Genomic DNA, 22,085 nt, shown 5'->3' on the forward strand with positions numbered 1-22,085 from the left:
CTGACCTGGGTCCTCATACTCCCTACCTCCTGTCTTCAGAAGAGCTGTTGATGGACAAGAAAGAGGGTACCAGAATGATGTTTGGAAGCACATCTCTGTTATTTTCTTGGGAATTCAGTGATGTCAAGTGGGAGATGGAGAACATTTCCAAGATACACATACTTGAAATTATCTAACAGTCTTTGTATCTAGTAACTCGCAAATCAGATTGACAGCAATGACTAAGAATGTTCCACAGTGGAAATAGACTAAATCATGTTATGGCTGGGGGATTTCAATAAAGTTAGGAGGGACATGGAAATACTGAATCTTTTATACTGTTAATTTACCTCTTGCATAGTAATACATGTCTCTCAGATATGGGCCCACTCATGTCTCTGCACATTTACTTGGGGATTCCATCTATTCTCAGAGACTTACAGAGCATGTACATGTTGAGACTCAATTGATGCCTCAAGCCCAGACCTCCTACTTGAGCTCCAGACTCATACCCAATTGTTTATTGGGCATCTCGACCTGGATGTGTTCTAATCCACTTGAACTTGTAAACTTAATAAGTCCAAAATGGAACTCTCAATTACTCCCTGTCCAGACCATGTCAATCCTGCCTCCTGCCCTTCCTCAACCCTCTACCTCTCCCATCTCAGCAAACAGTGCTATTGGGCACTGTTGCATAAGCCTGGGAGTCAGTCTTGATTCCTTCCTTTCTTATCATCCACATCCCACAGCAAGGCCACGGGGATCCTGCCTTCAAAGTACGTCTCAAAACCACCCACTGTTCCTCATGTCCACGGTCACTGTGTTGGTTTCGGTTTTTATCATCTCTTGCCTAGACTACTGCAGTGAAATCCCAAATGTTCTTCCTCTTTCAGGCCTTCCCCGCCCCCCGCCCATCCAATCTCTACCTAGCAGTTAGAAGGGCAATTTTGAATACAAATTGAGTAGCTCCACCGCACAAAACTATTTCATGGATTTATGTTGTTTTTAGAACAAATTCAGCATTTCTCACTCCGTCCTGCAGAGACCCTCATGATCTGGCCTCCCTCCACCTTTCCAGTTTTTCCTTGTGTCACTCTCTGCCTTGTTTATCCCCCTCCCTCGCCCCCACACTGGACATCAGGTGGGTTCCAGCACAGGCAAGGCACCCTTCAGCCTCATGGCCTGTGCACTTGGGGTCCCCAGTGCCTGAGGCAGCCCTCCCCTGGCTCTGCTCGTGGCCGGCACCTTCTCGCCTCTCCAGCCTCTGTTTCAATGCTGCTCCTTCAGAGAGGTCTCGATGACCAACCTACCCAAAGCCGGCCCCGCTTACTGTTCTCCATCACAGAAAGTGATTTACTTCCTTTATCGATACCACTCTTGCGATCCATTAACATGCTGTGTATTTGTTTACTCTTTTCTTGTTTATCTCAGCCACCATCAGAGTGTGAATTCCATGAGAGCAGTAACCGTGTCCCTGTATTCTTGGTTTTATCTCCAGCACTGAATGTAGTGCCTGGGCATGAATGAATGGATAAATGAGAGAATGAAGTCAAATTTAATGAATGAGTGAACCGGCCAACCTGCTGAAATGACTGCGCAATCTGTAGCGCTTAGTCAGCAGCTGAGATGTGTGAAGAAGGGCATCATTCCGATCTCCATCCGCAAGATACCGGATGTCAAAATGCTCAAGGCAGGGTTGATTGCTTCCTGAGCTGAAGCCTCCAGATGGAAGATTTTAAAACAATGATCTCTGGAGGCTGGTCCTTTTTCCTTCGTCTCACCTCTACCACCCCCACTTCCCTTAGTCACTCAAGATATACTTTGGGCATCTTGGAATACCGACATTATTTCCCTTCCTGTAAACCTTTCGTTAAGAAAATTTACCCAAAACTTAGAAACCAGCAAAACAAAAACTATGTGTCCTTTCAGTGTCTGACATGCCCTTTCTCACTCTATGGGAATGTAACTTTGTTAATTATCATTCATGATTGACTAGGGTCTAGACATGGTAAAGTTAGGTGTTAACAGGCAGGAAACAGTACAAATGGGTTTTGTCCAGTAGAGACAGAAATGATTTGTGTCCAGCAGAGAAGGTAACTCCAAGGATTATGGTTTTATTGGTCTGTGGAACATTATATAATTTAAATTTTGTATCCAATTTAGCAGTCTTAGTCCAACATTATTTTTTATTTTTTTTTTTACTGACTATAGTTGCATCAGTTTCATGTACCTGCCTTCGAACCAGCTTTGCCATCTTACCTGTCTCCTTATTAGTGAATTAAATATATCTTGAACAGGTGCTCACTATGTATTTGTATGAGAATTATGTTTTTAACTTTTTGAAAATTATACTTTGCTACCTTGGAGGACAAGTTTTCACTGTTGTATAACGGTCTAGTATATATGCATGCTTAGCCACAGAGGGAAAAAAAAGAAGGTTCTTCTAGGTGTGGGAAGGAATAGCCTGTACCCTCTGCAGTCCCAACAGTAGTGCTAGTAGGAGCTCAGCAAGTGGCTTCTGTGGATCGGGCCCCTTTTACCGCTGAAACTCTTCATTCCCAGGAAACAAAGCCACCAAAGTCTCGCTGCCCATGGAATCCTTTGAAAGAATTTGATTGGCCATTACCTCTCTGACCCCAGCACAGTTATATCGATTTTCTTCTTCCCATCCTCCTTTTGCAAGTGCAATGAGACACAGATTTGCTGCAAAAAAGCCATGGCTTCCTGTCTCCCACTTGCCAAATATCTTTCTCATTCAGGCTTTTATAGAGTCTCCAAGTGGTACAAGGTTCATAATTTGACAGCAGAATTGCCAGCTCATTGGAGAGTTGCGATTCACAATTCTTATTTTCTTGAGTCCCAGATTATGGCTCAAGCGCTTCTTCATATCTTGGAGTAATGAGCGGTCCCATCAACAACAAACAGCAGTGATTCCTGCCCCTAACACACATCAGGGTAGCAGCCACAGGCAGAAAGTGCAGTGTGAGGTGTTGGGAGGTGACTGCTCTTAAGCAGTGAGGCCTGAGTTCGATCCTGACTCTGTCACCATCCCGTGGGTAACTCTGAGAAAGTCACATCATTACTCCATCCCTCCTTTTTCTTCATCTGTAAGTGAGAAGTGAGTTGTGGTACATCAACTGTATGTCAAATGCTGTGCTAGCTGCTGAGAGTACGAACGTGAATCCAAGTCTTATTCCTGATTCTGAGGAGCTTAGCATCTCCTGCACAAAAGCACAAAATAGAAAATTTCAAATTGAGATTGTCAGGAATATAAAGAAAAACAAAAGAGTACCTGGGATAAGGAAGGATACTTGGATTTCTAAGCTGGGTTTTAGAGGACGAGAAGAAATTATCCAGTTAGGAAGGACATCCCAGGTAGAGGAACTTAGAAATAAGGACCATAGCCTTAGTGCTTAAACTAGCACTTTACATGTGAGGGGCTGTGAACACATCCCTGATGATGTACTGCAAAATGGGAGGCTCAGAAGCCTTGTTGTGAAAAAAGGGAAAAATGTGATTTTGTCAGAGGCAGGAGACAAAATAGCACATCAAAACCTGCCCACCTCCATTCACACCTGGTCTTGTTCCAGTGTTGCCTGTCTCTGTGTGTGACATCATCATCCTTCCAGTAGTAGAAGCCAAAGACCCAGAAGGCACCCAAGACACACCCCCTTCTCCTCCCATATCCAGCCCATCATCAGGTGCTGCCAGTTTTCTCTGACCGTCTCCATTTACATCACTTTAATTCAGGATACACTTATCTCTTTCCTGGGCTATAATTGTATATACTTTCTGATCTGCTTGGATTCCTCTTGATGTTGTTTTCTCGTTGCACTCAGGATGATCTCAAAACGGTAACCTGACTGTCTCTATTCTCCTGACGCCCCTTTCCAAAGCCCATCCCTGGTTTAAAGCAGTCCATTGTTTTCCTGATTCCCTCTCTAATCACTTAATATGCCCTGCTTGCTCTTCTGATAGAGTGATAGTCTTCTACTCATCATGCTTTTTCCTGCCACTGGTCTTATTGTTGCCTGGACTGTCCTCCCTTTGGACTTCACTTAGTTAACACCGTCATCCTTTAGATCTCAGCTCAAGTGTCACTTGGATGGGGAAGCCTTCCTTGACATCCATGCCCAATAATATTCTATTATACACTCCCAGGATACTGCATTTCTCCTTCATAGCACATATCCGAGTTGTAATTTTACAGCTATTTGCCTGATACCCTTTCCTCCATTCATGTATCAGACTTAAGGGCAGAGGCTAGGTCTGGTGTTGCTCACCACGTAGCCCTACTGGAGTATAACAGATAAGAGAAAGAGGGAATGAGAGAGGCCAACAGTCAGTGGGGGGCGATACGGGTCAACAGTGGCCAAGTCATGTCAAGCCTGTGGCCTAATCCTATCCTTTGAACTTCCATTCTCCCTCAGGGACTCAGACACAAACTTAGCCTTTAGCCCTTTCTACTTTAGACCAATTCATTCAATAGCCTCCCTGCTCTACTTTTGGGCCAGGGGTTAGGGATAGGAAAACTCTCCTCCCTCCTTCTCTTGTGAAGAGTTAACGTCGTGGCAAGCACAGGTTTACCGTTAGTCCCTGCTCTTTCTAGCCATATAACCTTTGGTAGGTTGCTTGTCTGTGCCTTCGTGTCTTCATTTGATAAGGTGGGGATAAGGGTATTTACTTCCTAGGGTTGCTGTGAGCCTCAAACGTGTTCATTCATGTAGTAGTCAGCACAGCATCTGGCTGGTAGAAACCACTCCATCAATGTCGCCTGTCAGTATCACTCTTACTCTGATCACTGTCACCATCATTATTTAGGTCCCACGACAACCCTGGAAACGTGTTATTATTATACTCATTTCACAGATGAAGAAGCTGGACCAAAGTCCCTGAGGGAAAACAAAAAACCTAAAGGAGAAAATTAGGACCATACATTGGAGACTTCTTTTAAGAACAGGATGGAGACAAAACTGGGATGGGAGCGAGTTAGGGTGAAGCCAGCCAGATGGGCCCCAAGTCACTGTGCCATGAGGGGTAGAGCCTGCGGGTGTCAGGATGGCTTGAAGGAGCAGCAGGAGGGCTGACAGACAGGAAGGAGATGACTGTTTTCACAGAGAATTTCTCTCTTGGACGTGGAGTGATTTAGTGTTGCTTCACTTCTGTGAGACTCTGGGGTTAAAAGCCTGTTAACTTTGGCAATTCAGGCTGGTGACTTCCCCTGTCCCCAGGGTGATTTGTGGGTCTGTAATAACCTATAGAACTGCTGCTTTTTCAAGATAACTGTCAAAAATATGGGCAATGATTTTGTACACTCACTTTTGTCTTTTAATCAAGTTTCTCTTCCTCTGATCATCAGATGACTTATTCCTTAGGTACACCAGAAGTTTTCAGATTAAACTTTTTACTGCTTTTCTCTTCTCTGCCTGTTCTCTTTCTTCCCAGAACCTAAGCCTGGCTTGCAGAGCCTGATCAGATTGTGCTTTGAATCACAAATTCTCAAGGAAATCAATACATGATTTTTTTTTTCATTATAAAGAGTGAGCTTACAAAGAGAACAATTTATAATAAAAGCAATGTTCTTGCAAAATCATTTTCTCTCTCCCATTTGGGACTCTTTCTGCGAGCCATTGCTGATTTCCTCTAGGTTACCTCTCTGTCCAATCAGGTCACGTAACTCAAATGAATAGGAACGGGGAAGTGGGAAGTGAATTGGACTCGCTTGAGAAAATGGGGTGAGAAAAAATGATGAAAGAACAAAAAGGGAAATCTATTTTTGTTTACAAAGGAAATAGGAAAAAAAATTGTGTGAATGGGGGTTTGTTTTGACAAGCTCGAATAGTGACGAGGATGCTTTATAGGAAATGTTTAGTACAAGTCTCCCCTGATTCACTGTGCACCAGTGTGATCTGGAAGCTCTTTTGTACCTTGTGCGTGCTGGGGGCTGCATGGAGTTGAGGCATAGCTAATGACATTAACCACAGCTCCTGCGATCAAGTGCATTCAAGAAACAAAGTGACTCATATATATATATATGAAATCTAAAAAAAAAATGGTACTGATGAACCCAGTGACAGGGCAAGAATAAAGATGCAGATGTAGAGAACGGACTTGAGGACACAGGGTGGCAGGGGTGGGGGTGGGGGGCATAGGGGAAGCTGGGACGAAGTGAGAGAGTAGCCTTGACATATATACACCACCAAATGTAAAATAGATAGCTCGCGGGAAGTTCCTACATAACATAAGGAGGTAAACTCGGTGATGGGTGATGACTTAGAGGGCCAGGATAGGGAGGGTGGGAGGGAGGGGATATGGGGATATATGTATAAATACAGCTGATTCACTTTGGTATACCTTGAAAATTGACCCAACAGTGCAAAGCAATTATATTCCAATAAAAAGCTTTTGAAAAAAAAGAAAAAGAAACTGAGTGTTTCTTGGACTTAACCTCTTATGAGACTTGGAGATTAAGAAGCTGAGGGGGCTGAACAAAGTTGTGCTTAATTAAAACTTCCTGCAAGAGTCACGACATCTAGTAGAAAAGTAGTAAGCACTGAACTTGTAGATGAAAGTTCCACACAAGGGCAAGGTACCCAGCTGCAAATGACCAGCAACTCAGTTAATTGCACTTGTTTTGGCTGTAAGGGGAACTAACAAAGGCCACAAAGAGAAAGCAAGCAAGATTTGGGGGTAGACTTCAGGCCAACATTTTTTTTTCTCAGGTCAGTGAAAAAAATCAATTAACTATCAAGTTAAGAAGAGAAAAAAAAAGGGAAATTTTATCTGAGTTAAACTGAGGGTGATAATCCGGGAAGCAGATTCTCAGAAAGCTCTGAGAAAAACATCACACAATTTCAACATTTTAACCTAGTGCAGCGAGTGCTGTAAACCAAGATGCCCAAGGTGTATTATAGGAAACTATTCCAGACTGGGGGCAGGGAAGGCTTCCTGGAAATGCCCCAATTGAGTCTTAAAGAATTAATGCATGTTGAGTAAGTTAAAAGGAATAAATGATGAGAGAAAGGAGGCATTCTAGGCAGAGCAAGCAGCCTGAAGAAAGCAAGGAGAAAAATAACATGTTGTGAGGGTGGGGGAAATGGTAATACAGGCAGTTTGAATGTTGCTGGAACATAAACTATGAGGTTGAAAATAAAGGCAGGGCTTTCTGGAGGCTAGACTTTGAATGGTCTTGAGTCTTGCATGGTGATATGGGCAGACTTTGGTTTTGGCTAGATTAACTTGGCAATAAGCAAGGAGGAAAGATTTAAAGAGAAGAAAGGAGGAGAACAGTTAAGAGATGCTGCAAGAATTAATCCAAGCATAAAATGATGGGGGTTTGAGCTAGGGCAGTTGGGAGTAAAGATGGAGAGAAGGTAAAGTTAGCAGCACATGGTGACATGTTGGGATGCCGAATAAGGAGAGAGGGGAGACCAATAGGAAGACACTGGGTTGATCGTGGTTCTCGTAACTAAGAGGATGTAGGACGAATAGCAGGTTAACATGGGGAGAAAGGATTTCAGAGATGCTGAGTTAGGGGTACCTGTGGTGCCATCTGGAGGGGGGTGTCCCTCAAGAGATTTGGGTACATGAGTTTGAACTCCAGGAGAGGTTTGGAATGAGATATAGATTTGAGAGTTAATAGTGTATAGGTGATTTCCCAAAATGTGACTGTGATTGAGACTGAACTAGCAACAAGCCAAAAGCAGGGCAGGAGAAGAACCCCTAAAGGAGCCCAAGAAGTGGTGAGAGTAAGAGGAGGAAGCCGAGCTGGGGAGCTCGGAAGAAGAGGGTCTCTGACTGTGTTTGTCTCCTTCCTGGTGGGGGAAGATAAATAGGGGATAACCATCCATAGGTGAATTGCTACATCTTTCAGGTTATTCAAAGTCAAAAGTTTAGAGAAGTCTTCAATAGCTTGGAAACCAGCAGTCCCGGGCTCGTAGCTGCAGACCTGGCATCTCAGCCTTGCTCTGCCAAAGCCTGCTGTGACTTGGCTGAGGGGCTCCCCTCTCTGCTCTGGATTTCCGCACTGTTTAAATGAGAGGATTGCATTTATAATCCTTAAATAAGGTCCTTCAGGGAAATGGGCTCACAGTAATGATGGGGAAATTGGAGGCGGTGTTCATGCTGCAGCATCTGGAAGATGACTGCTTTCCCCACGACAGTGAAGATATGTCCTTGCTGACACTGAAGCTGGCTCAGAATGCAGGGAGAGTGGATGTTTGTAAACATTCACTTCTCCTCGAACACGTACGCGTGGCTTGGTGTGTAAGTTCTTCCAAAGTGGTGAGTCCTTTCAATGTATAAAAGGACATGATTAAAGCAAAAATTTGAGTTTTTCCAATCTGGCGATATCCCACCTTGAGCTGTGTGCTCCCACCAGGCACCGTGAGCCAAAGGAGATCATTCTGAGGGTGGACTCCATCTGCTTCCGCCTGTGTGGCCACCTCGACCCTAACAAGCTTTTTCATCCATGGCTATTTAAATAGGGAACTCAATTGAACCTCAGAGTGAGCGGGTGCGTGTGTAAGTGTAAGTATGTGACGTCTGCCCATATCACCACGCAAGACTCAAGACCCTTCAAATTCTAGCCTCCAGGAGGCCCTACCTACTGTAACCCATTCGAAAGAGTATAGGTTCCCTTTGATTTAAAACTATGGGTGCTCACATATAGCTAATTAGTAATTGACCCACATAGACTCATACTGAAAAGTGCTTTATAAGACCTTCTATTGCAACCTTCTAGCCTTGATCAGACCAGTTATTATCTTTGAGATATAAAAAAAATTTTTTTTGAAATAATTGTAGATTCATGTGCAGTTGTAAGAAATAGTATAGAGAAATCCCTTTTCCCCCTTACCCATCTCCCCGCTATGGTAACATCCTGTATAACTTTGGTACAGTATCAGAACAAATAAATTGATATTCATACAAACCATCTACCTTATTTAGATGTCACGAGTTTTACAAGCACTTTTTGATACCTGTGTGCATACGTGTGTGTGTGTGTATGTGTGTGTGTTTACATTTAGTTCTATGTAATTACAATGTGTAGATTTCTAGAACCTTTGCCACAGTACAGAATAGTTCCATTACAAGGATCCCGCATGCCACCCTTTTGTACCTCACTTCTGCTGACGGACGTAACCCCTGGAAAGCACTAATCTCTTCTCCATCACTATAATTTTGTCATTTTAAGAATGCTGTATAAATGGAATCATACACTGTGTAACCTCTTGAGATTGGTTTTTTTCATTCAGCATGATTCCCTTGAGGTCCATCCAACTTGTGTGTGTCCAGAGTTTGTTCCTTTTTTAGTCCTGAGTAGCATTGTGTGGTATATATCATTTATTTAACCATTCACTCATTGAGGGACATTTGGGTTGTTTCCAGTTTTTTTGCTGCCGTGCATGAGCTGCTATAAACAAGCCACTAGAGGTTTTGTGTGAGCATAAGTCTTCATTTCTCTGGGACAAATGTCTAGGAAGGTAATTGCTGGGTCATATGGCAGTTGCATGGTTAGCTTTTTAAGAAACTTTAAACTGTTTTCCATAGTGGCTGTACCATTTTGCATTCTCACCAGCAGTGTATGAGTGGCCCAGTTTTATGACGTCCTTGCCATTGTTTGGGTGCTGTCACTTTTTAAAATTGTATTCATTCTGATAGGCAGGCAGTAATACCTCGTGGTTTTAATTTGCAATGCTCGGATGGCTAATGAGGTTGAAAATCTTTTCATTGTGCTTGTTCACCATCTGTACATCCCCTTCAGTGAAATGTCTCTTCATGCCTTCTGCCTATTTTCTAATTGTTCTTTTCTTATTGAGTTTTGAGAGATCTTTATATTTTCTAGATACAAATCCTTTGACAGCTATGTGGCTTACAAATTCTTTCTCCCACTCTGTGACTCATCTTTCTATTCTCTCTTCACAAGATTTCTCTCAGAGCCAAAGTTTTGCATTTTGATGAGGTCCAGTTTTTCAGTTTTCCCTTTTCTGGATCATCTTATTAGTATCCAGGCTTCTGAACTCTTTGCCTAACCCTGGGGACCCAAGATTTCCCCCTATGACTTTTTTCTAAAAGTTTTATGGTTTTACATTTTACATTTCAGTCTGTGTTCCATCTCGAGATAATTTTTGTATAAGGTATGAAGTTTAGATCAAGGCTCATGTCATTCTTCAGAATTTTGTAATTCTCTGGGTACAGATCCTGCACACATTTTGTTAGATTTATACCGCTTTCATTTTCTTTGGAACAAGGCAAAATGGCATTATTTTTTAATCAATGAGTATTCTTTCAGATACTTCCTATCCCCCAAACAAACAAACAAAAAAATGTAGAGTTTTAAACAAACCTCAAAGCAATCTAATGATAGTTGATGCTTTGTTTGATCACCTGCCCTCCTGTCTGAAGGAGTAGAAGTAAGGTACCATTCTAATGAGGCTGGTCACCAGTTAGAACCACAGCTCCATTGAGGAGCCCTTGCTCTCCTAGTCTTTGATTCAGTAACTGACCTGAGTGAACGTCAGCTAGTTCTTCACTTTTGTGAGGTTTAATTTCCTCTTATTATGAAATGAAAATAACAATGCTTTCTTTACAAATAATGCTGAGAAGATGCAATTAAATTAAAAAAGAGAACTTACCTGAAAATATCTGGCACATAAGTAAACGATCAAGAAATGTTTCTTTCCTTCCTTTTCTCCTTTCCCTTCCTCCTTCCCTCCACCCTCACGCCTTTTCTTTCCTCCTCTTTTCTTCCTTTGCGTTTGTAATTCATGCCACCAGGCCAGTTCTTTATGGTGGTTGCAGGATGTTTGTTCTAGCAGAGTTCCTGTTCTAACTACAGTTTGATTAGTTGAATAGGAGACTGACTCCCCTGCACCCACCTCGTCCCCCAGAACCCCTCCTCCTTCTCTACCATACATCCTGTAATAGGTGATATAATGAGGATTATTAAATAACGAAGCCTGTTTCTTCTATTTAAATTCTTTACACTAAGGAGTTCAGTGAGCTTTCATGGGCGATGCACCACCCTTCTGTGTTTTCACGAAGGGAAGATGATCTCTGGTAGTCAATTAGCATGGGTTGGGGGGACCTGGGAGTACCTCTAACAAGCAACCGAAACCTCTCAGGCCTTGTTGGATTTGGGTGTGGGCCTTAGCAAAATACAGAATGTAGAGAAGCGAGCTCATAGTTTGATGTAGAGACAGCCCTGAAGTTCTTGGGCTGAGCCCAGAGTAATAGATTCAGATTGGAGTAGGCCAATGGAGGTAGTCCTTCTCCACATAGAATCCACCCTGTATACAGAGATGGCTCTATATAGAGACCCCAAAGAGATGAAGCAAGGGAAAGGAAGTTCTCCTTTAGAAATTCAAATTAAACTGGAGTCCTTCTAGAGCTGATGATCCCGTTTTCTTCTCCCCCACTTGACAAGTGTTCATCCAGTTAATTTGGAACAAGACCTCTCCTCCCATCTCCAATAGTAACTGTGGGCCAGCTAGATACGACTCAGGAGCTCTTGAAGGTGCAGGCTGGGGCATCTACCCCAGCATCCTAATTGTTGTCAGACAGTCAATGAACGTAACTGGTTAGAAGCCTGGAGAGATTATGTCAGCCCTCTGCCCTTTACCCACAGATGTCAAACCAAGATGGAAACCATGGGCATCCAGTATGTCAGGATACCTCATGAAAGGAAGAAGCTTTTTGTTGAAAATCTATTCATTTTGCATTAGAAATAAAAATGCCTCTTTGGAATTTTAGTGGCTTGGGAAGCAGAGAACCACTGGAAATAGAACATTAAACAGACCTTGGTCTTTGCTAATATATCTTTAGTTTTTCTTCAAGGGTAACTTGTCCCAGTGATAACTGCTGTGCTGCAGTTCTTGCTTTTACGTTTGTTTTGGTGGAAGCCATGGGAATGCTAGTGTGTAGAGCAGGGGGTTGGCCCAGAGGAGTACTTGGGCCTCCCCAGACTCTTGCCAGGTGTCTGGGGCACCCACCCAGACCTCATCTCCCTTGGCTGCCTCTGGGGACAAACATGATGGGCCTTGACCACAGAAAACTCACCCACGCCAATCTCTTCCTCTTCTTTCTCCAGCAAGGATTGAAAATTGTTCACCATGCAGAGAAGACACTGTCCAGCTTCTGTAAGTGGCAGAAGAGCATCAATCCCAAGAGTGACCTCAATCCTGCCCATCATGATGTGGCCGTCCTTCTCACCAGGTACCCCAGAGCCAGGGCCTGCAAGGCAGGGAGGGCTGGCAGGTGAAAGGGTTGCCAGCCATTCAGCCTCATGAGATTCTTCTGCTCTTTGTTGCTCTTGGTCTATGAACTACACACTTCCTGACTCCCATACTAGTGAGGGAGCAGTTAGCAAACTTGCTAAATGCGTACAACTCTCTGTGGTCATAAGCTGCATCTGCTCTTTCTTATCCCAATGATGATTTCATCTTTAAAACTGGCTTCTTGGTGCAGCTCTATAAACAATCAGGAAGCTTGTTTGCAGATCCTCGTTAAAGACTCCGTTAACTTTTTTCTAAGAGTCTCATTTTCAGCCATAGCTATTCTTTTTTTTTTCCCCTCCTTGGATCTTTATTTGAAGTATAATTGTTTTACAGTGTTCTGCAGTTTCTGCTGTACAACATAGTGAATTGGCTGTATTTACACATATATCCCCATATCTCCTCCCTCTTGAGCCTCCCTCCTCTCCTCCCTATCCCACCCCTCTAGGTCATCCCTCTAGGCATGGAGTTGATCTCCCTGTGTTATGCAGCTGCTTCCCACTAGCTATCTGTTTTACATTTGGTAGTGTATATGTCTATGCTACTCTCACTCTTCATCCCAGCTTCCCCTTCCCCTCGTGTCCTTAAGGCCATTGTCTACATCTGTATCTTTATTCTTGTCCTGTCGCTAGGTTGATCAGTACCAGTTTTGTTTTTTTGTTTTGTTTTGTTTTAGATGTGATATATATGCATTAGCATGCAGTATTTGTTTTTCTCTTTCTGGCTTACTTCACTCTGTATGACAGACTCTAGGTCCATCCACCTCACTACAAATAACTCAATTTCATTGCTTTTTATGGCTGAGTAATATTCCATTGTACGTATGTGCCACATCTTCTTTATCCATTCATCTGTTGATGGACATTTAGGTTGCTTCCATATCCTGGCTATTGTAAATAGTGCTGCAATGAACATTGGAGTGCATGTATCTTTTTGAATTATGGTGTTCTCTGGGTATATGCCCAGTAGTGGGATTGCTGGGTCATATGGTAGTTCTATTTTTAGTTTTTTAAGGAACCTTCATACTGTTTTTCATAGTGGCTGTATCAATTTACATTCCCGCCAACAGTGCAGGAGAGTTCCCTTTTCTCCACACCTTCTCCAGCATTTATTGTTCCTAGATTTTTTGATGATGGCCATTCTGACTGGTGTGAGGTGATACCTCATTGTGGCTTTGACTTGCATTTCTCTGATGATTAGTGATGTTGAGCAGCTTTTTATGTCCTCTTGGCCATCTGTATGTCTTCTTTGGAGAAATGCCTATTTAGGTCTTCTGCCCATTTTTTTTATTGGGTTGTTTGTTTCTTTGATATTATGAGCTGCTTATATATTTTGGAGATTAATCTTCTGTCAGTTGCTTCATTGGCAAATATTTTCTCCCATTCTGAGGGTTGTCTTTTTTGTCTTGCTTATGGTTTCTTTCGCTGTGCAAAAGCTTTTAAGTTTATTAGGTTCCATTTGTTTATTTTTATTTTTACTTCCATTATTCTAGGAGGAGGGTTTAAAAGGATTTGATTTATGTCATAGAGTGTCTTGCCTATGTTTTCCTCTAGGAGTTTTACAGTATCTGGCCTTACATTTAGATCTTTAATCCAGTTTGAGTTTATTTTTGTGTATGGTGTTAGGAAGTGTTCTAGTTTCTTTCTTTTACATGTAGCTGTCCAATTTTCCCAGCACCACTTATTGAAGAAGGACTCCTTTGACTCTTAACCGTGGAATTCCTCATCCTTTGATTTTCTTTTTTAAAAATGTCCTCCAATTTAGAAACTTGCAACTATCTCTGCAGAAATCAGTCCTTATAACCCATCTCTGACTGATGCTGAAGACAGAATGTGGGGAGAAGGTCCTCCCCTGAACAGACAGAGTGGTTTGCTTGTACTTTTCTCCCTTTTACCCTCGTGAAGATACTATTTGCTGTGACTACAGAGAGACCCTACGGTGCTAATAGGAACCATCACACCTTCTAGGACTCACAGCTGTGAAAGCTAATGAATTTACCTGACCAACCCAGGCTCTTGGAAGGCTATGTTTGCTCACTGATTCAATAAATATTTTTTGAGTACCTACTATGTAACAGACACTACTTTAATCTAGGCAAATGAAGCTCTCAATGGGAGGGAAGTATGTTTTCACTGCGCACTCTGTGCAGATTCAGAGACATGCTGAAACCCAGGGATGTGTAGTGGAAGAGGCCCTTCAGCCTGGCCCTCCAGCTACAGAGAACCTCATGAGCAGGAAGGCCCTGGGTGTCTGTTTGTTTTCCCTGGGGAGGACGGGCTGCCCCTGAACATCTTGGCTTGTCATCTGTCCCTTTGACAGGCTTATCCCAGTGCATAGAATATCTACAAGGGATGATAATCAACCCCCACCCCCACTCCCCACCATCCAATCCAAATGTCTGTCTCACCCTGACCCAAAACTCCAGTCAGCAGAATCACTCTTTTGGGTGATAGTATCAAAACTTTGGTTGAATGTGAATATGTTCCAAAATAAGTCTATGGCATAAACCTATTACATTAGGTTCATCAGGACTTTTGACATCTGGGTTGATCCTAGCTCCCCTGGGGAATAGGTTGGTGTGGGTATAGAATGTAAGCACAGAGGCTTTGGGGAGCCAGCAGGCAGCCAGAGAACATGAGGACCGCGGTAAGTGGCCAGGAGAAGACTTCGGTCTAAGCAGGACCTGGCTGTAGGGAAGAACCCTAGATTATGGGACCAGCCTTGGCCACCTGGCAGCTGTGTCTCAGCTCTGTCTCTTTTCTTTCCCTGAAAGCAGAAATAGTTTCTCCTCTCATTCTCACATGAATAAGTGAGTGAGTTAATGATGGCTGGCATTTGGGGAGTATTTGATATGGGCCAGGTCCTGTGCTGCATCTGGTAGAACAATCATCATTCCATTTAATTCCCACCACAACCCTGGTAATTCATTACCATCAATCATTCCTATTTTTACAGGTGGGGAAGCTGAGAATTTTGTCACTTGCCCAAAATCTCTTTGCTCTTAACAGGTACAGCAGGGACTGAAATCCAGGTATTTGACCCCAATAGCTATACTATTACCCAGTAAGAATACGAAGGGTCTGTTCTCCTTTTTTTCTCTTATAGTGATAATTTTTCTTCCTTAGAACAGGGGTCTGGTTTCAAGCTCTGATGAACGTCACCAACTCCTAGACAGTAGGGAGAATGTCAAGTTCTGAAGCAGGATTTCTCAATATCGACACCATTGACATGTTGGGTTGGCTAATTCTTTGCTGTGAGGGGCTGTCCTGTGCACTGTAGTGTGTATTTAACAGTGTTCCTGGCCTCTATCCATGAGATGCCAGTAGCACCCTCCTCTAAGCTGTGACAGCCAAAAGTGTCTGCAGACATTGCCAGCTGTTCCCTAGGAAGGTGTGGGGAACAAAATCAACCCCTTTTGAGAATCTCTGCTCTGAAGAAATAGGTAGGCTTAGCAAAGGAGGGAAGTATGTAAAACTGAACTTTCCTCTGGAGGACTACACTGAAATCCACTTCAACTGTGTTCTCTATAGAGGAGCATTCAGTAGAAGGTGGATTTGGCTGTGAATTGGGGCTGGTGGCTGCATGCCAAAGTATGTTTTCTCTTTTACTATCCCCAGTGCATGGTGGAGGTGGAGCTGATCTCCTTTTGGGAGCTTAAGCTCCTTGCCTGCAAGACCCATATTTTACAATCTGCTTGTTACCCCCTTTTATCTTCCTTAGTGCTGGATACTTAATAGGCACGCAGTGAACAGTTATTTAAGGGACCCAACTTCCTGCACTGTCAGAATGAGAATGTCCATAGATTACCAAAGAGCATCATTCATCTTTTCCCAGCAGGTCCATGCAGACCTAGACTTTTTTTTTTTTTTTTTTTAATGAAATAATAAAAAGTACATCTAGCAGTAGGGGTGGAAAAGTGTTTGACTGGCTCTCCCACAGACTCAGAAATTATTTTGGATGCTTGGGCTGTATGATCCAATCTAGCTCTCCAAGATGGAACTACCGCTGCTGGTGGGGGTGGGGATTCAAGTCTGCTGCGCATGCTCGGAGATGAGAGCTGCTTTCTCCTGTTCCGTTGTCCCAGGCATTGCCTCTTGGAGAACTGATAACTCATGGGGGTTCTCAGAGCCTGAACCTTTTCCATGGCCCAATGGACACAAAACGCAGACCATTTATTGCCAGAAAGGGTGCCCACACAAACCCCATGAGCTGAAGGTCGGCAACCAGCTAAAGCTCAGAACTCTGTTGGCCTTTGGCTAGTCATTCTTGGCAAAGACCTCTTCCTGAGCTAAAGAAAACCATACAACTGATTAATGACTCTTCAAAACTCTTGTCAGTGATTGAAATGATCCCTACCAGGATATGGAAGCACATTTTTGTATTTAAAAGCTGTAACAAGTATTTTGTAAGATCCTAGGAGTCTTTATTTGTGTATCCATCCTACCCATATGCACTATTGTTAGGGTAGTGGGACTGGAGAGACCATTTGATCTCTGAATGGGTTGATGGGACCAATTCCCTTTTCCATGAATGACTAAAAGTTCTCAGATGAGTTTTGAGTACAGACCTCAGAAAGACCAATGTTTGAAAAACCTCAGCCACTGATGGTTGCCCCTTCCCTATTTAAAAGTTGAAATTAACTCCAATTTTCAATCAAATCCATGTCTTGCAGGTCAAGTAATATAATTTGGCCTCCTGAGATTAAGAGCAAAAACAACTCAAAATAAAACACTTGCCGTATTTTCCTACATTTTAGGTGTTAATGAGATTCAGTCATCAAGTGGTGAAATCAGAATAATCCTAGTGAATTCAAAATTGCTCCCTAATTCATATAGACTTTTAAAAACAATTTTAATCATGCTTTACAGATGAAAATTGTTTGTAATTTTAAAAACATATTGAATGTGAATTAATACCCAGATTTTTTCCAGAAGGGTTTTTATTTTTTGGCAGATGTTTCTTTGGGCACCTATTCATCTCTCTTCTCTGCTTTCAGAAAAGACATCTGTGCTGGTGTCAATCGCCGCTGTGAGACGTTGGGTCTGTCCCACCTGTCGGGAATGTGCCAGCCTCACCGGAGTTGTAACATCAATGAAGACTCTGGACTCCCCTTGGCTTTCACAGTTGCCCATGAGCTTGGACACAGGTAAAGGGCCAAGGAAATGGATATCTCCTCCTCATGTTCGTGCATCAGTATCAGCAGAGAGAGTGGGTGTCAGGAGAATCAGATTGCATTGTGGCTTGAGAATCACCCTCCTAAATCTCTGCTTTCTTATTGTAAAGAGAGGACGTGGGATCACATACACCATAGATTCGGACCTCCCTGGTGGCACAGTGGTTAAGAATCCACCTGCCAATGCAGGGAATATGGGTTTAATCCCTGCTCTGGAAAGATCCCACATGCTGCACAGCAACTAAGCCTGCGAGCCTCAACTCCTGAGCCTGTGCGCCACAACTACTAAGCCCACGTGTCACAACTACTAAGCCCATGCGCCACAACTACTGAAGCCCACGTGCTGCAACTATCAAAGCCCGTGCATTTGGAGCCACTGCTCTGCAACAAGAGAAGCCACCACACTGAGAAGCCCAAGCACTGCAACAAAGAGTAGCCCCCACTCACAACTAGAGAAAGCCTGCATGCAGCAACGAAGACCCAATGCAGCCTAAAAATTAAAAATAAATAACTAAGTAAAATAACTGCAGCTATATATAATAATTAAAAAAAAAAAAAAAGATTCCACTGTCTTCTCTGCCCTGACCCCTGTACCATCGATATCACAGAATCAAAGATGCCACTACCATTCTCTGAATCAAAATGAGGTGAGGAGGGACAAGCAGATAACCTTTAACTTAATTGATTAATTCAGGAGTAGCAAGCAATTCCTATTTAGTTCTTATTAAACGGTGATATTATTAATATCACTAAAAAGTCACAAACCTTAACACTTTGTTCCCTTACTTTATGTCAGACACTTTCACTGTGTCATTGAGTCCTCTCAACAACATTTTGAAATAGATATATTGTTAGCCCCAATTTACTTATGTGTATTAAAGAACAGTGAATAAAGAAAAACGGGCTGATGCCTTAGAGGGCCAGGATACGGAGGGTGGGGGGGAGTTGCGGGAGGGAGGGGAAATGGGGATATATGTATAAATACAGTTGATCACTATGGTGTACCTCAAAAACTGACACAAGAATGTAAAGCAATTATATTCCAATAAAGAGCTTAAAAAAAGAGAGAGAAAAGAGAAACTGGAAGACTGCGATAAATTTGGAAAGACCATCAAGCAAACACAGTTAAAAAGAGATCCAGGTTGTCACAAAAATATGTGAATTTGATTAGATGGATTGATTGAAGCCCGGTTTCAGAGAGTTTGAGTAAAGGAATGTTGAGGATTCTGGATTCTCTAGGTATCAGAGGTTCCCACGGAGAAAAGATCTTAGCTCATTTGTAATGTAATTTATTGGTGTCTTTATTAATCACAAATAAGAGAACATCATACTAAGTGGAAGCTCAGAGCAGGGAGGCACGTGAACGGCTCAGCTGCACCCCTGCCTCTTATGTAGCCACCAGCCTGGGTCTCTTCCCATCAAAGAAGGGAGCAGGACAGTGGGCGTACTCTGAGCATCCAGCTAGAAAAAGAGGGGATTAGGAAGAGTCCTGCTGACTGGATAGTCAAGGCCCAGCCTCTCTGGCCTGGGCTTTCTCACCATTTTTCTTATGTAATATTGGAACTTTTCAAAATACTTTTACCCGAAATAAAAAACCAGAGTATTGGCTTGGGAGTTGGGAAAAGTGAGTTCTTCTTCTGGCTTTTCCATCAACCCATAGTATGAGCTTAGAGAATTTCTGTCACCTCTTTGTGCTTATTTCCTCATCTCTGAAATGAGTAGGTTGAATTAGGTACTGTGATTTCTTTGGTCCTTACCAAAAAGCCCTGGGAGATAAATGTAATATATTTGAGTATCCTTAATTATCAAAAATTCAAATACAGAAAGGGTAACTGTCTTGCTTATGATTAAATAATGATTGAGGACAGAAAGCAGATCTTGAAAAGACCAGGCCATAGCTGTTGGCATGTTGATAATAACTTGGCAGAATGAAAATTATTCTTATGTGCAAATGTATAGGCATCCTCAGTTCTGAGATGTGGAAGGACTGTCCCTTGCAGCCTCTAATAAAGTTGTTGGTGTCAGCAAGCATCTGCTGACCAAGCAATGTCAAGTGAATATAACGAGGTCAAACTGAGAAATGATTGCTCAAGACATTCCCAGCAGTGGTATGCCCAAGCTAAGAAAAGTGGAGAAGACATGCTTGATAAAGGACATTCTCAAATGCTCACTTGTGTCCAAAGAATGCATCCTTTATATCCTCAATTCAGTCTGGCAGTTTTTAAAAAGTAAACTGCTGGTTATGCTACCAAATGATCCAGCAATTGTACTCCTGGGCATTTATCCTGGAGAGATGAAGATTTATGTTCATACCAAAAAACCTATACGTGAATGTTTATAGAAGCTTAATCTTAACAGCCAAAAACTGGAAGCAACCCAGGGACTGTTTCAGCTCAATATGGTGAGTGGTTAAATAAACCGCGAAGGATCCATACTGTGGAATACTACTCAGCAAGAAAAAGGAACCAGCTATTGAAACCTGCAGTAACCTTCATGAATCTTTGAATAGTTACGCTCAGTGAAAAAAGCCAATTCCGAAAGGTTACATACTGTTAGATTCTATTTACATAGCATTTTTGAAATAACAAAATTATCTAAATAGAGAACATATTAGTGGCTGCCAGGGTTTAAGGGAGAAATGGGGGAGGGAAGGAAGTGGGTGTGACTATAAAGTAAAACATGCGGAATCTTCCCGTTGGTGAAAATGTGACTGTTATCAACATGAGTATCCAAGTTGTGATGTTGTATTACAGTTTTGCAAGATGTTACCATGAGGGGAAAGTGGGTAAATGGTACACGGGACCTCTTTGTATTATTTCTTACAACTTGCATCTGAGTCTAAATAATATAAATTTAATATATAACTGTAATAAATTATAAGTTTAATTTTTAAAAGGGGGCATTGGGCCATGTACGATGACTGAAATAAATCACTATCTTTTAAATGGAAAAAAAAAACAAAACAGCTTAGGGTCACTGATAAGAAAGACCAAGTTGAGGGAAGACATATAAGCTTGGGGGTGAGTGTCAGAAAAAATGCTTTTGTAAGACACAAAACTGAAGAAGAGAAGACGTTAGGAGTGCTCTGGAGTGTCCTGAAAAACTTGTTCATAGTAAAAGATGCTTCTGAGGTACTTAGGTCTTTCTTTAGGTGTAAAGTTCCAACTAGCTGTGGACCAAAGTGAGAAATACTGGGCAGATGAATGAGACGGCCTGCAGTTGCCCAGAAAAAGAAAAATATAATAAGCCGCTATGCTAAGAAGATACTCATTATAGTTTAATAATAAAGATACCCCATTGTTCTTGAAAACTTGTTTGTTTCATCACTGATTGCATAGGATACAAAATAGAAAGTGAAGTTAACTAACTTGTGCTATGGACTAAATAAGTAATTTCATTTTTATGTTGAGAAAAAAACATTTTAAAATTCCATTTATGAGAAGCCTGGATTATATCCATCATCCGTACCTAAGCTCTCATCCCTTATTAGGTGAGTTACCAAAAATGAAGATGGAATTCCAGCAAGAAATTAAAAAACCTCTCTGAGACCTAGCATCCTTTCCCTTTAAGTGATGGAAGTATCACAATAGAGATGAACACTTGAAACGCAATATCCACCCGATACATCCCACTCTTCTGGGTTGTGATATTCCATTTATTTCATTTATGGACCTTTACTTGTTGCATAAACCAAATTGGTATTTTCTGAATGAGTTAGAAAAGCTCACATTCATACTTTCATGATTCCTATTCTCTGCTGGTTCTACTCCACCTTAAAATGAATAGTAAAAGGCAAGGAATGTCTCACCAAATGATACCCTGAAACCCAGGCAATGACTTAGCTTGCTATTTCATGTCTATAATTTCAAAAACCCATCTAACAGGAATTATAAAACAAAGATGTAGTAAAGCAGGCTAATCCAACAACGCAGTGAGTTGTTTTAGACCGTAGTAGGCTCCTTACTTCAGATGGCACTTGAGGGTCATCCCACCTGCTGGAAAGTAGCTTCCTAAAAACACCTTCCATCCCTTTGACCCCGTGTGCTTTCCTTGTCTCTCATTATTCATTGACCCACTGACCCCATGTGACAGGAGTGCTGCCCCCATTTAGAGAAAGTAGACATGTCCAGAGGGACCTTTGTTTAGTAGCACTGCTTTTCTTTTGTTGGATGGGAGCACAGAAGAGTGATAAAGCTGGAGGGGGGAATGCTTTCGTGAATTAAAAACTTTAGATGGAACAAAATGAACTTTGGGGAAACTGATGTAGTTAGAGTGTAGGTTTGAAGGCACTATATAGGATCCAGCCATATGGCTTGTTGTATTAGAATAGCCAATGCTAGATAAACAATTATTCATGGAGATTTTTAAAATCATGTTTGTTTGGAATTTTTCCTAATTATTGAACAGGTGAACTTGTGTAATACTTTATGAACTGGGTAGGACTAGATTTCCAACAGCCTGGGAAAGGCCTGCTTGGGAAAAAAAACAAAAACAAAAACAAAAAAAACTTTCATTGAATTAAATTCTTTGTGGTTGGGTGGTAAGAGCTTTGTAGATTAATTCTCTGACTCCTTTGTGACTTTTGTGTTCATGTGGAATGTGATGAGAGTCTGTAAGTAAGTTGATAACATCTTAATGCATTAAAAATAATACAAGAG

The 22,085-nt window shown here is 42.0% G+C and overlaps 1 protein-coding gene across 1 annotated transcript in view; it reads left to right on the plus strand.

The window, feature by feature from the left end:
- The window catches only part of ADAMTS12 (ADAM metallopeptidase with thrombospondin type 1 motif 12), a 341,068-nt gene that overhangs the window by 193,118 nt on the left and 125,865 nt on the right, over window positions 1-22,085 (plus strand). The window contains exons 6-7 of the mRNA XM_057710080.1: window positions 12,071-12,195; window positions 17,251-17,400. Coding sequence (XP_057566063.1) covers window positions 12,071-12,195; window positions 17,251-17,400 — 275 coding nt within the window. The remainder of the gene's footprint in view (window positions 1-12,070; window positions 12,196-17,250; window positions 17,401-22,085) is intronic.

Source organism: Hippopotamus amphibius, chromosome 15 (genome assembly GCF_030028045.1).
Source record: "Hippopotamus amphibius kiboko isolate mHipAmp2 chromosome 15, mHipAmp2.hap2, whole genome shotgun sequence".
NCBI lineage: Eukaryota > Metazoa > Chordata > Mammalia > Artiodactyla > Hippopotamidae > Hippopotamus > Hippopotamus amphibius.